At 37.9% G+C, this 15,351-nt stretch overlaps 3 protein-coding genes across 3 annotated transcripts; all 3 read right to left on the bottom strand.

The window, feature by feature from the left end:
- Positions 1 to 8,057: 8,057 nt before the first annotated feature.
- Positions 8,058 to 8,576, bottom strand: LOC113310153 (pathogenesis-related protein 1A-like). Its single transcript, XM_026558762.1, has one exon. It carries the CDS (start codon positions 8,574 to 8,576, stop codon positions 8,058 to 8,060), a length of 519 nt encoding a protein of 172 aa, XP_026414547.1.
- A 2,298-nt stretch (positions 8,577 to 10,874) lies between these two features.
- On the bottom strand, positions 10,875 to 11,605 carry LOC113328988 (pathogenesis-related protein 1A-like). Its single transcript, XM_026575972.1, has one exon. It carries the CDS (start codon positions 11,566 to 11,568, stop codon positions 11,065 to 11,067), a length of 504 nt encoding a protein of 167 aa, XP_026431757.1. The 5' UTR covers positions 11,569 to 11,605; the 3' UTR covers positions 10,875 to 11,064.
- Positions 11,606 to 14,021: 2,416 nt separating this feature from the next.
- LOC113310087 (pathogenesis-related protein PRB1-2-like) lies at positions 14,022 to 14,618 on the bottom strand. The gene has a single exon (XM_026558680.1). The coding sequence runs from the start codon at positions 14,616 to 14,618 to the stop codon at positions 14,115 to 14,117; it is 504 nt and encodes a 167-aa protein (XP_026414465.1). The 3' UTR covers positions 14,022 to 14,114.
- Between the last annotated feature and the right edge of the window lie 733 nt (positions 14,619 to 15,351).

Raw genomic sequence — 15,351 nt, 5'->3', positions numbered from 1 at the left:
CATCTCTTGACAGATGGAGGGTGGAGGCTGGCGTACATTACATTTGGCACAAAGAAGAGTTCGGTGCTTATAACTGAAGGGATTTATGCACATTGCAATCACACGCTCACGACTCAGACGATCACAAATCTGAATGGATCAAACGACACAGATGATTGGTACTCTGTCTCTCCTTTAGTCATACTCAAGCTAGCCTTCAAAGATGACAAACAACGACACTTTCTAAGGCTCAGTATCCCCCTCTCTCATTCTCAAATTTTATTTATTACCTCTCAAGACACTGACTTTACTCATCTATTTCATGAGGATAATAGACTATCTAGTATGAGCCATATGAACATAAATTTTAATCACCATATGCATGCTACAAAATTCAGACCTGCCAACCAATTAGAATCCTTTACTATAAATAGAATTCACGGGTTAAACAACCATTATCATGGTTCGCCAGTAGTCAACAACACCAACTTGGTCAGCAAAGCTAAGCAACAAAGGCTCTGGAATCACTTAGATAGCACATGGTGTATGTACTTCCCCTCTGTTAGCATTTGGACTATCGGGCAATGTCATTATCACCTGCAGAGTAACAACAAACAGTACCCTCAGCAAAAAAAATATTTACACTTCAAAATTCAAATTAAAGTGCATAGTCCCAGTACTACCCATAGAACTCTCTTCTCCTTTACCCTCATCATCATCACCATCACTAGAAAATTTTCCCATTTCAAAATTTTCATGGCCTCCACCTCAGAAACTAAACCCACAAATCAAGTTGAAAATCTGGTAGAACAAAAATGAACTCCTCTTTAAATATTCCAGAAGAACTATTTTCCAAAGTCTTTATCAACTCTGAGAATACTCTACCTAAAAAGCAAGAAGACTGGAAATGGAAGTTTATTGACAGATTCTGTAGCAAAATCTCCCATGAAGCCAAAACTATCTCCAGGTTCATAAACTCAAACTGGGAGCTCAAGAGAAATGAAGAGGTAGCCCTTTAGAAAAATAGAAGGAACTATTATTCAATCATACTTGGCAGCATAGAATATTACAAACTCTTTAGAAGAGGAGGCACCAGAGAGATTTTTGACAAACTCATAGTCTTAACTGAAGTCCCTCATATTGGACCTGATTTCATTGATGAAGCAAATTTCTACAACGTCAGGATTTGGGTGTTGGTAAAAAGAGTTCCCATGCACATCATTCCTGATATAAGAAGCATTCTTAAACCAGATGGAGTTTTCCAAGAAGCTAAAAAATCTTATGGAAGAGATGAAGATGAATTTTTTTTGGAAGTTCTCTTAACCATTGATATTACTAGAGCTCTGAAATTTGGTATTGATGCTTATGAAACTCCTACCATCTCTCACTGGCTAGAATTGGCTTATGCCCTGAATGACATTTCTTTCTGTAAAGTTTGCAAAATCCTTGACCATCTTGGCCCTCTATGTGAGGAAAAATAAGAAGGTCCTCAAAATGTCACCCACAATACCCATCCCTCAAATCTCAATAACTCATACCCCTCAAAATCCAACACCCAAAAAAATTCTGCTACCAGTATCCCTCAAACCATTATCAAGAGAATGAACTACTCAAATAAAGATGCTGCTGAGGAGTTTTTACTCAAAATGAGGCTTGCGCAGAGACAAATCATCCTCAAGAATAGTTCAGAAGAACTGGATGGTCCAGAGGACTATATTATCTTTAAATCTGGTCTGCATCAACCCATAAGTGAAGAAATTCCAACAACCAACATTGAAGCCATAGCTTGCCAAAAGAAGCATAGAAAAATCATTGAAAACATCAGAATTAAGGATAAAATGCTGAAGAAAAAAGGCACCAGCATCAAAGATGTTGTTAAGAAACATCAACATATTCCTGAGAATGGTATGGATAATGCTATCAATCCTGAAATTATTTTCCCAAAAATCAATACTGACAACAACTTTCTAAACATCAACCATTCTACACCCAATCTCTTTGAATCCTTGCTTGTTTTGTCTGACATACAAAACCAAATCAATGAAGAGTTCAACCATCAGAAGAAGATTCTTTGGGAAAGGAGAAAGAAGGAGTTCAAACTCAAGGCTGTGGACACTGAATGTCATCCTTAGCTGATGGATCCAAAAAGAAAACTTTATATCCCCTCCACTCTTACTGGAAATCTCCTCCATCAATGTGACCAGACTCAACCTACCAAGAAGAGCAACACTCAGGTAATGCATATGTAGGAAGACCAGCTGACTGACTTGACTACTGGCAACCTTGAGGGAACAAACCCATTCCAAACAACCAAGGTACAAAATCCTAACCATCACACTCCTTTACTAAACCTGAATAATACTTACATTATGATTAATCTAGCTCTGATATCTTTATACATGCATAAATTATGTATCTCAGAATAACCATGATTCATAGAAATCATTGCTTAGGCTATACCATCATCATCTTCTCTTATCCTACTGTATCCTATTTCTGGCAATTCTTCTCAATCATGACTTGGAACTGCCAAGGCATAGGAAAAAATAACACTAGTAGACACCTGAACAACATGTTAAATAAGCATAACCCTGACATCTTCTTCTTATCTAAAACTAAACAACAATCTAAAACAACAATCTAAGAACCTGAAAGCAATCCTCAGTAAGATAGGAGTCACTAACTTATGGTTTGTAGAACCTAGAGGAAAATCTAAAACCGCCGGGGGTCTTGTCCTAGTTTGGAAAACCAACTTAAATGTCATTATATGAGATTTCTCTAATAATCATATTAGTTCTACTATTACCCCTTGCATAGGGAACCCCTGGTTATTCACAGGTTACTATAATAGCCCCTATACTACTCTTGATAAACTTCATTCTTGGAAAATGATTGAAAACACTAATAAGATTAATACCTTACCTTGGCTGATAACGGGAGACCTTAATTTTGTGTTGCATGATCATGAACAATTTAGCCAACACTCTATAAATTCTTATGAAGCTAACATCTTTTTGAAAAAGTTGGAAGAAGCTAATCTCACTGATTTGGGTTACACTGAGTGCCCCTTCACTTGGACAAATAGAAGAGTGAGTCCTCATCTTACTGAAGAAAGATTATACAGAGGCCTATATAATGAAGATTGTCTTGAAATTCACCCAAACTCTACCATTTCCAACCGATTTTTGTTAAAGGGAGAACAAAAAGTGATTTGAGGAGAGCGAAAGTCGTAGTCGACTCGCCAATTATCACATGTCCAGTATAATTCTCTAACTCATACCAAACTGACCCTACTAAATACGCTCACAAGATTCACCCCAGTTCCCCCGCACAACTCCACCACCACCATCAACCTCGCCACCCATGTCGATGATAAAAAAAAACAGAAGAATAAATCTCCACCACCAGTTGGCCACCACCGGTGCTTCAGTAAACAAAACAAGGTATTGTTGTTCTCTGCAAATCTCTTTAACCCCAAAACTCTTTACCGTCTTCCCAAAGAAAACCTTCTCTGCTCCTTTATAGTCCATCATCATTCCCTATTCATTATTCGGGTATGATTCCATCTTATGTATATTTCACACCGCCCACTATTTTGTATATGACATTGACTTCGGGTAAACCAGGTTTAATAAGTACTGTATATTTCAATTAAATTGAATGTCATATACAGGTGATAAGTCTAATGCCCAGATACCTGAAGATGTCGATTGTCGAGTCTAATGGATAGTGTTTCATATACGTTGTTAATGGAAAATGAAGTTGAAGATAAGATATTTAAACCTAAGAAGACACAAGATGATATAAAAAAGCTACTAATTAAAGGCAACGGATGAAATGGGAAATGTGTACAAAATCGTGGAAGAAACATTTGGAACTAAACATATTACTAAATCAAGGGAACACCGTACACAGATGTGAAGATGGTAATGGATCCCGGTGGTGAAGGTCTGGAAATTGGGGGCGAATTATTTGTGGTTTGCGAGTGTAGAAAGGATAGTGTGGTCCGAGTCATAAAAATGTATTTACCAAATCATAACTAGTGTGTTGACTACGCTTTTCGCTCTCATCAGATCATTTTTTGCTATCCATTTAACAAAAATCTTTCCAACCTACCAGCTATTGGTTCTGATCACAACCCCATCACTCTCAATCCCAATCCTAACTGGAAACATGGCCATATTCCATTCAAATAATTTGGTCCTTGGTTGGACCATAAAGACTGTAAAGACATCATAGCTGAATGCTGGAAGACAAAGCATAAAGGTTCTGTTGCTATCAGGATTGGTAGGAAGTTAAGGGACATTAAAGTCAAACTTAAAAAATGGAATAAGGAAATATATGGTAATATTAAGACAAATCTTGAGGAAAGTCTTCAACACTTGGATTGGATCACCAAAAATCAGTTCATTATCAATAGAGGTCATGAAATCAGAGAGGCTAAAAAGATGGTTGAATACTGGCAGAATGTTCAAGAAAGCTTTTAGAAGACCAAAAGTAGAGATCAGCTCATCAAGCTTGGGGACAAAAATATCAGCTTCTTTCACATCTCTACTAAGAAAAGATACAGAAGAAATAAGATTGTTTCCATTCAAAAAGATGATGGTACCTGGCTCCACAATAGCAATGAGATTGCCCTTTGCTTCACAAATCATTTTGCTAACATGGACACTGCTGAACCAATATCTATTAATCAATCCCTCATCAACCTCATCCCTACTACAATCACCAATACTGAAAACATTAACCTTCTAAAGATACCTGATGCTGTGGAAATCAAATCTATCCTTTTTAGCATGGCAGGGGACAAAGCTCCAAGTCCTAATGGTTTCCCACCTATTTTTTTCCAAGAAAACTGGGAGATGGTGGGAGAGGACATCATCAACATGGTTCAAAAAAATTTCAACTCTGGATTTCTCCTTAAAGAGATGAACTCAACCTTCATTTCCCTCATTCCTAAAACTTACTGAAAACCCCACTACCCCCTCTCAATTCAGACCAATATCTTTATGCAACACCACCTACAAAATCATATCCAAGCTTATTTCTCAAAGATTCAAACCTCTTCTCCCTAAACTTATTTCACCCTTCCAATCTGCTTTTATTCATGGCAGACAAATTTCAGACAACATTGCTATAACCCATATCAATACTAGGAAAGGGAAAAAATGATTTAATGGTACTATGGGCATCAAGATTGATACGACCAAAGCTTTTGATAGGGGCAACTGGGAGTTTCTCATCAAGATTATGACTGAAATGGGATTTAACACTCAGTGGTGCAACTTAATTCACCAATGTATCTCCACCACCAACCTTGTTGTTCTGGTCAATGGTTCTCCTAGAACTTTTTTCACACCATCTAGAGGTCTCAGACAAGGAGATCCTCTATCCCCTTATTTATTCTTATTCTGCATGGAAGCTTTTTATAGATATCTTGTTTCTGTATAATCCCAAGTTCTCATTCATGGAACAAAAATTTGTACTGATGCTCCATCCATTAGTCACCTCCACTTTGCTGATGACTGTATGATTTTATGCAAAGCCAACAAGGAAGAATGCCATAATATCATCAAGATATTGCAAGATTTTAGTCAATCTTCTGGGAAGTTGATAAACTTTACTAAGTCTGGCATCTTCTTCAGCAAAAATACTAATCCAGTGCTAATAGCATAAGTAACTCTCTTCAAGTCCAAACAGTCAACATTAAGGATAAATACTTGGGATCTCCTCTCTTCACCAACAGAAGTAAAATTCAATCTTTAAAGCCTTGTGTGGACAAATTAAAGCACAAACTTGTTGGATGGAAAATTACTCTGTTTACAGCTGAAAAAGTTACAATGATCCAAACTGTCACCTCCACCTCCAGCATATATCAAATGAATTGCTTTAAGATTCCAAAGGGCTCCCGTAAAGAGATGAATGCTTTACAAAGAGACTTCTTCTGGAACAAAGAACAAGATAAACCAAAAGGTTTATTTTACATAGTGTGGGATATTGTCAACAAACAAAGGAACTTGTGGGGGGGGGGGGGGGGGGGGGGGGGGGGTCTGAGCTTCAAGAATATGGAGTATTTCAATATTGCTATGATCACAAAATTTGCTTGGAGATTAACTGAAGAACCCAACTCTCTCTGGAGCACCACCATGAAGGCAACCCATTTCCCAAATCAAGAAGTCATCAGAATGGACACCAACCCAAATCCTAATGATTCTTGGATATGGAAAGGAATTCTGGAAGGAATAACTTGTATGCAAAAATATTACACCTGGAAGATAGGAAAAGGCACCAGTATACATATTTGGGAAGATAGATGGATAGAAAACTACCCTGACATAATTCAAAAAACCCCTAGCTGCCCTTCAAACATCACTATTGTCAATCAACTTTTCAATACCTCTGGAGAATGGTACTTACACCTCCTAGCTCTCTGGTTTACTCAAGATGTTCAAAACCAGATAATCCATACTCACCACAATCCAAACACTGAAGACACTATAAGGTGGAGTTTAACACATACAAGGAAATTTACTGTCAAATCCTTATATGACAAGCAAATCACTAATAAGTATGCTAATGATACCATGATAGCTCCATGGAAGGATATATGGAATCTAGACACTACTCCAGCCATCCATCTATTCATATGGAAATGTGCACATGGCATTCTCCCAACTAATTCCAAAACTTCTAGTATTCTGAATTATATTGATCCCATATGCACTCTCTGCAAGAATGCTCATGAAGATATCACTCATGTTCTCCTGGCTTGTCCAGCTGCTTCAAATGTCTGGGAAAAACTCTTTGGAGTATCTCACCAACTATTCACTGCTTTTGGCTCCTTTCATGATTGGTTCAACAGCTGGTTCCACAATAATAACCCTGTTGCAAGTTGGAATGCTACCTTTGCTACCATATGTTGGTTCATCTGGAAAGCTAGATGTGATGTGGTCTTAAGAATCACTTTTCCTTCTGCTGAGAGCACTGCTCTGAAAATCACTCAACACCTATGCTCTTTTAATAAAGTGATTCATAAACCAGGGCACATTCTGAACAATCTCCACTATCAGAACACTGATAATGATCAGACTTTGAGAATTGATAGTTTGGTCAGAAATCATAAAGAGAAATTTGGAATCACTATTAGCATGCATATCCTGGAAGTGAATAATAACATGTCTAATAGTGATCTACCATCCTTTACTAACTTTTCTCTTGTTGCCTTTTCATTCTCAGGCCAGTGTGCGGAGCAAGAAACTACAAAGACCCTACAATTGGATTAGCAGAGCAGACAGAGCAAGCGGAGGAGAAAATCTAGCTCCAGAATGGGGCAAAGGAAATGCAGAAAGCCAACATTAATTTTGCAGCAGAAGATGAGGAAATTCTAAAAGCCATTCAGAAAGGATACCAATTAGAAGTGCAGGAAAGATTTCAAGGAAGTCTCACTCTCAGTTATGGAGGAAATTTTGAAGCTATTGATTTTGCTTTAGGCAACCTTATCATGCTAGCTCCCCAGGAAAACACCAATGTTGTTAGATTAGCTCAATTATCTAGTCACTCTACTTTACTGCAAGACTTAAATTGGAAAGGTCCCAAGCTTCGGTTGTTTTTGGCAACATTACAGTCCACTCAAAACCCTTATGTTAAGGATAACTGTAATAACACTCATCGAAACTTGGGGGTTCATCCTGGTGCTAGATAGATGGCCATTTGCTAGATAGATGGCCATTTGCTGTACCAATGAATTTGTTGCTCTTTGCGGCTTTAACTCAGTTTTTTTATTAAAAAAAAAAACTCCTGACCAGCAAACAAAGCAAAAATACGATTTTTGGAACCAATTCTTGAGCCTGTATCAGAGAATTAGATTTCATCCTTTTCTAATATTATTTTAAAAAATGAAAAAGAACAGAAATGAAAAGACTAAAGATATCTCACATCACAGTCGCGACAGTACTCATTGAAAAGTTTTATTATAATGAAAGATCCTAAATAAAATAAAATCTTCGTCTGTCCTAAGAATTTGAGCATACTTAATGAACAAGATAGCAAAAGATCTTCCAAAATCCCAACTCTAATATCTAATACGGAGGTTCACCTAATCTGCCCGGAGGACCATAATCACAGATGATAAAAATACCGCCATCATCGCAAATCCTTTTAGCACAACCAACATGAGTAGATCTCCGGCAGACGACTGCCATGTAATGCCCACACGATTCACCCGGCGGCGCATGACATGAATTCGTTTCATGGTCGTAGTATTTTTTCTCTCCTACCCACATATTTACGGCATCTGCTACAAGGAATGGTCCGCCCCAAGGACCCAACGCAAGATTCTCACCGTAATATCCTCCGGTAGAGTGGAGAGGCCTGCAGTCGGCTGTTCTCTTATCTGCCCATCTTCTTGCATAAGCTGCAATCCTATCACTCCATTTAAGGGGAGCAACACCTACCGCAGCCCGAGCAAGATTGTGCCTCTCTAAAGCCTTTTTAAAATATCTGGGCGTGGGTGAGGTTTGAGAGATGTGACTTAACAAGGACATGGCTATGATTAAGAGACTCACCACCAGAGAAACTGAAGATGATCCAAGCTTCATATGTGAAAACCTTCCCATCCAAGTAAACTCTGAAATATATTTAGTTTTCGTCTGGAGAGAGGTTTGGAATTTAGATGATGAATATTGGGGTTCATGGGTGGTTGTATTTATATAGGAAAACTAATTAATAAGATATTCCATTTTATAGCATGATTTAATGCTTAGATTCTGGTAACTAATTGAGATTATTCAACTTGTCTTATTAATAAAAAAAGATACTACTATTAGAGTTTGATTTTATCGTTTCTATCGCCATTACCATTTCAAAATTTTCAACTGGACATTTATGCAATGAGATTCAGAAAAAAACTTACCATAAAATCACAACATAACAAGGATCAGCACTAGCCACTTTGACAGCCATCGACTAGGATGGAATAAAGAAGTTGTAGTATCCCGAAGATTTTAGGACCATGACGTCCTCCAGTGCTATAACCTTAAAAAAGGGAAATGTAACGAATCATCCATGCATTTTATAATTACAGGTGATGCATTGTAAGTTGTAACAAACATGTGGTTGCAAGCAAGGCCAACTAACCGCATTGTAGAAGTCCATACCCTTCGGTCCCTTGTAGTTGTATATGGAGATGATTACACTAAACTCCAGTATATGGATGCTTTTATATCCTTACCATATAAAAACACTTGTAATGCAGTAATTGTATATCCATTTCAATATCCATTCTCAATCTGTGTCTAGATTCAAAAGCTTTAATCAATGGTCAAATGTTTACTTAAATATGAAGGGGGAAAAATAGAAACGTTGAAATTTTTAAGAGACTAAGCCAAGATAGTTTGCATGATTTTTTTTTTTTTTTTGGACTTTGGAGAAGTTCAATTACATATGAAAGCTCCAGAATAAAATCCTCATCCAAATTTTGAGCACAGTTGTTTACTTGCTAGACAGTAGAGATATTTCAAGATGCAATTCCAAAGGACCATTAGATGTACGGTATAATCTCTAATAAGGACGTTCTCCTATTATGTTTCCTGGAGTATCATAGCTACAAATGATAAAAGTACCACCATTATCACAAATCACTCTAGCACAGCCTACATGAACAGACTTCCGCCAGATGACTTGTGTGTAGTGCCCACACCCTTTCCTCGGCCGGCATGAGTTTGATGCATCGTTATAGTCATTTTCTTCTCCTAAGTCCTACCCACATTGTTACGGCATCTTCCACGACGAATGGCCCACCACGAGGACCCATTGCAAGATTCTCACCATACGGTCCCCCAGAGTGGATGAGATCGCAATCTGCTGCTCTCTTATTAGCGTAGTCTCTTGCGTAAGCTGCAATCGTTGCGTTCCATTCAATGGGAGCCACACCAACATGAGCCCGAGCACGATTGTGATTGACTAAAGTCATTAAGAAGTCTCTCGGTGTGGGTGAGTGAGGCTTGAGAGGTATGGATTAACAAGGACGACATGGTTATGATTAAAAGACTCATAACAGAAACTGATAATGATCTAAGCTTCATATATATGAGAAAAGTAAACTCTGAACTAAATATAGATTCTGTCTGGGGAATGCTATACTGGTTTAGATAATGAATATTGGGGTTCATGGGTGGTTGTGTTTATATAGAAAAACTAATTAATAAAATATTCCATTTGTAGCATGATTTATTGCTTAGATTTTGGTAACTAATTGAGATTTTTTTTAAAAAAAAGTACTATTTAAGTATGATTTTTATCATATCAAGTGGGTTCAATGACTCAACGTTAATGCAAACGTACTGTAAAATCACAACATAAACAACAAAGATCTTACTCGCCACTTGGACCGCCACCAATTGTTTGCCGCCCTATAATTTGTAAGTCCAACTGAAATGGAATAAAAAAGTTGCAATAGGCAAAAGTTTTTAGGACCATGACGTCCTCCAATGATGCCAGGAAGTTGTTTAGAGCCCCTAAGAAAAGGGAAATGCATCCAATCATCCAGGCAATTTATTAAGAATGGTACGGTTGTAACAAACATGTGGTTGCAAGGCTAACAAGCCCGCACTATACAATCCCACGCCTCCTCATGGACGACCTATTCCGGCATAGCATAGATATTAGGAAAAAAAAAAAAAAATCTAGATAAGACACCAGACTCGACTAGTGTCTCTGTTTTTGGAGTACTTTCATGCATATTTTCTTTTCTTTTTTTCTTTTGACAGGAAAGGGCATTTAACTATAGAAATCATCAAAGGCCAAGCCTCAATGTCTTTGAAATATTATCAACCAACTTAGCACTAAACTAAAACAAAGAGTCAAAATTAAAAGCAGTTGGAAATTACGAATACATATATAAATTTCATAGAACAGTCGGACAATACTCATTGAGAAGTTTAAGTTGTTTAAGTATTTCAGTGAAAGCTCCAAAGTAAAGTTCTTGTCTCTTCCTAAAATTTGAGCATAATTAACCAGACTGCAAAGATATTCCAAGATCCTAATAGTAATACCCAACGACCATGCGACGTACAAAACTCAGAGAATCTAATAAGGGCGTTCTCCATTATAGTTTCCTGGAGGATCGTAGCTACAAGTGATAAAGGTACCACCATTATCGCAAATCACTTTAGCACAACCTAGATACATAGTGTTACGCCAGACGACTTGTGTGTAATGCAAACATGCTTTATCCGACCGGCATGAGTTTGACGCATAGTCATAATCATTCTCCTCCGATACCCACATTACTACCGCATATTTTACAGGGAATGGCCAACCACTAGAACCCATTGCTATATTCTCACCATATGGTCCTCCAGAGTGGATGAGATTGCAGTCAGCTGCTCTCTCATTAGCGTAATCTCTTGCATAATCAGCAACCGTTTCGTTCCATACAAGAGGAGAAACACCGACGTTAGCCCGAGCGTCATTGTGTCCCTTTAAATAGTCGTACGGTCTGGGTGAGGCTTGAGAGGTATGGATCAACAAAGAAATGGTAGTGATTATTAGGAGACTCATCACAGAAACTGATGATAATCCAAGCTTCATCGAAGTAAACTCTGAAAGATATTTAGTTTTTTGTCTGGGAAATACTATACTGGTTTAGATGATGAATATTGGGAGTTCTTGGGTGGTTGTATTTATACACGAAAACTGATTAATATAATATTTCAAGTTATAACATGATTTACTGCTTGGATTTGGGGTAACTAATTGAGATCGATTAGTCAAGTTGTCTTATTGATAAGATAAAGATATTCGAGTTTGATTTTATCGTTCCATTGATCATTACCATTTCAATTGGGTGGAATGACTGTACATTCAAGCACAGATATTCCAAGAAAAACTCATAAACACAACATAAATAACAAAGATCACGCTATCCACTTGGACTGCCATCAATGGTTTGCCGCCCCACAATATGTAAGACCAACTAAAGAAGTTGCAATATCCCAAAGTTTTTAGGACCATGACGCCCTCCAAAGATACATGGAATGGAAGTTGTTTGGCCCCTCAAAAGAGGGAAATGCAATTATTAAGGCTGATGCGATTGTGTAACAAACACGTGGTTGCAAGGCCAACAAGCCCGCACAGTACGTACATGCCCATGCCCTGCGGTTCATAGATGACAACTACATTTGGTCGATCTCATTTAGTACGTACTAGGCACTGAAGTTCGTGATCTCTTCGAGTCGGCATTTTCTTTTTTTTTATAGAAAACAGCAGGCTCCATAGAATGTCGCGCAAAGAATAACATATAATCTTAATCAAGGTGCATGCATATGATTATTATTTCTCAACTTACTGCATGGTGGACTTTTACACTTGAATTACAGATACTTGGCATGGTAAGAAAACAGGAATGAGAAGAAGATTAAAAGTCAAATAATACTATCCCACGGGTAATTCTGCGGATTTGGGGGTAATATGTTTCGTAATACTGATAGTGATCAATTTTTGGCACGTCTTTTATTCTTCTTGACATCTTCTTTGTCAAGGCTCAAGACAATTGCGGCATGATTTATATTTGATGCACGTTCATTAGAGTTTGCCTATTCAAATGCAAGAACCCCAAAATCTGTGCTTTCTCAGTTGATTTTGACTAGTGTTTACTACAAATAAGTCATGGGTATTATCATTATGCCAGTGATTATGGAGTAATTAACGGATGATTAAAGTGGATTATTGGATCTATGACTTCAAACATATAATACTATGTAGTCTATGATCGGCCAGGAACTTCAAATCATCACAACAAATTTTCAGAACGTGATGATGAGATCACGTGTCTAGCTGCTGTGGAGAGCGACTTTAGTACCAAATTTAGGAACAAAATAAAAGCAACTGTGTGTACATATTTCATCATCAAACACGTGTATGTGAAAAGACACGTGGAGAGCATGCGGACCAAGTCATCAAAACATGATGACACACGCCCACAGCCAAGAAGCTCATCCCGTCGACGTCGGATCTTTGCCCGAACAAATCCAAGGGCAGAAGTTAAAAGATGTACCAAAAGCACGGTGTACTGCGGAGCACCAAATAACTCCCGAAGAGTTACTTTATCTCATCCCAAAAAGAATCCAAGATCAACGGTGAAGAGAAGGTTGACTGACATGGACGTGACAGGGGCAGAAGACACTTGTCTGACACGAGCATGCGTCTCAACTACCCGCATTAAACACTCTGAGCAGTATACATGTCGATCCACCCGTGGAACGAACAAGGATGACTCTGCGTGATCAAGCAATAAACAAAGACCTCTGCGTGATGGACTCAAAGCACAAGAAGATAAGGTTCCAACGGTCTTCAGAAACGGGTCCCACACTCTAACCCTATAAAAACCCCCTCTCCACCAAGAGAGAGGGGAGGAGAAAAGAGAGAAAGGTTTAGAGAGAAGTCGAGAGAGAAGAATTGTTAGTGTAAGTTTACCTTTTACAATTCGCAAACCTATGTAAACTCCAAAGTCATTCGACTACCTCTGTAATCATCAAATGCATAGTGAAAACGACAACCCCGTGGATGTAGGCCTTAGTGCTGAACCACGTAAATCCCAGTCTTATTTACATTCCAGCACTTTACATTCATTTCATACTCCACGAGTTTTACTTTTACGCTTTGTTTTCTTTATCTTCCTCTATGTGAACGCTTCTGGTGATGATATTAGACGAGGCAATGATAAACCCGAAGATTTTGAGCCAAGGAATCAATGCATTGTCTCATCAGTGCGAGCATGTGTATAGAATGCGAACTTTGTTTGTGAACATATAGATGCCTTCGTGATTTACGTGTTCACAGCAACAAAAGCTCGACAATTCAAATTTTATTTCTTCGGATAAATAAATAAAAGCCACACAATGAAGCCCTTGATCTAGAACTTTGTCTGGGATTTAGAGTTTAGATATTGCCCGATTAACTATAGCAACCAGCATTGAGCGGCTACATTACAACTTAGAAGTTGTATTTTTAACATGCTCAAGTGTAAATAGCAAGTTTAAGGTTATCCTTCTTACTGGAATATAATATATATATATATATATATATATATATAAGTGTGAAAATCACCTCCCCTCAATTCTTCGGGGTTTTCCAAATTAGTAAGGAAGTTGGCCAATGTAATTACCAGGAGGATCGTAGCTGCAGACAATGAAAGTACCAGCATTATTTGCGCAGTTAACTCTACCACACCCTAAACGAATTGAGTTCTTCCAGACAACTTGTGTGTAGTGCCCACAGACTTTTCCCGATTGGCATGTATTTGCTGGGTAACTGTAGTATTGTTTCTCCCCAACCCAAAGGTTAACAGCGGCTACTCCAGAATAGGATGAACTACTACTCCATGCGATGTTTTCACCATATTTGCCCCCAGAATGCTGGAGTTTGCAATCTGGAGCTCTTAGATCAGCGTAATCTTGAGCATACTTTGCCACGGTAGTGTCCCATGTCATTGCAACCACACTAACATTTGCCCTAGCTGTATTGTGAGCATTGAGATAGTCTGTTGGCAAGTTTTGGGATTGAGAGACACCCACTAACAAGGCTGCTATTAGGAGAATGAGATTCAAGGCGACAGCGAACTCAGACTTATTAGCATTCATGATCATTTTGTATCAGCAATAAGAATTATTTGTATGTATGTAAAAGCAGGAAAAGTATAGTTTATGAGAAATGAAGTTCATTGGTACCCGTATTTATAATAAGGAAACTAAAATTGTGTTCATGCATGCGTTGATGGATGCATGGATTTAGTTGCGTGGAATTAGAAGTCACTTTATTTTTCATGCATATGATCAAGTGGCCGGTGAGTTGATTTAGGATGCGGTAGTGTAAGGCCTCGACAACTTTTTCTTTCTGTACCTTAATATATTTTTTTCCCCTCGTATACGTGAATACAGTATTGGGAATTTTATCTTATGACAAGTCGTATGCCTGTCCATTCGAATTATAGAAGAATATCAAAGTTGTGTATAATGACTTTATCCCACTATAACTACTGGATAACGTGATTCATAATTCTTTTATTTTATTTCATACTAATAAGGGTAAAGTGTCTTTTATTTTATTTCATACTGTCCGGATAAAAGCTAATGATAAACTATTTAATTTGCTAGGTAGATGATAGAATACTCAAAGTGGATAAATTCTTTTTAGGTTGAGCAAGAACTGGGCTTTCGGCTTTGATGCAATTATCGAAGAGAGACCTTTTTTTTTATCATTTTAGATGGGTTACTGGCAAGTTGTAACCTCGACTGTTCTTTTTAAATTCTGGTTGAGTGTATAGAAGGTAATCGGGTTTTGTGATTATGAAGTTACCTCCTAGTAATAACAAAT

Source organism: Papaver somniferum, chromosome 1, assembly GCF_003573695.1.
Source record: "Papaver somniferum cultivar HN1 chromosome 1, ASM357369v1, whole genome shotgun sequence".
Taxonomy (NCBI): Eukaryota; Viridiplantae; Streptophyta; class Magnoliopsida; order Ranunculales; family Papaveraceae; genus Papaver; species Papaver somniferum.
This window is presented reverse-complemented; position numbering and strand designations above follow the sequence as displayed.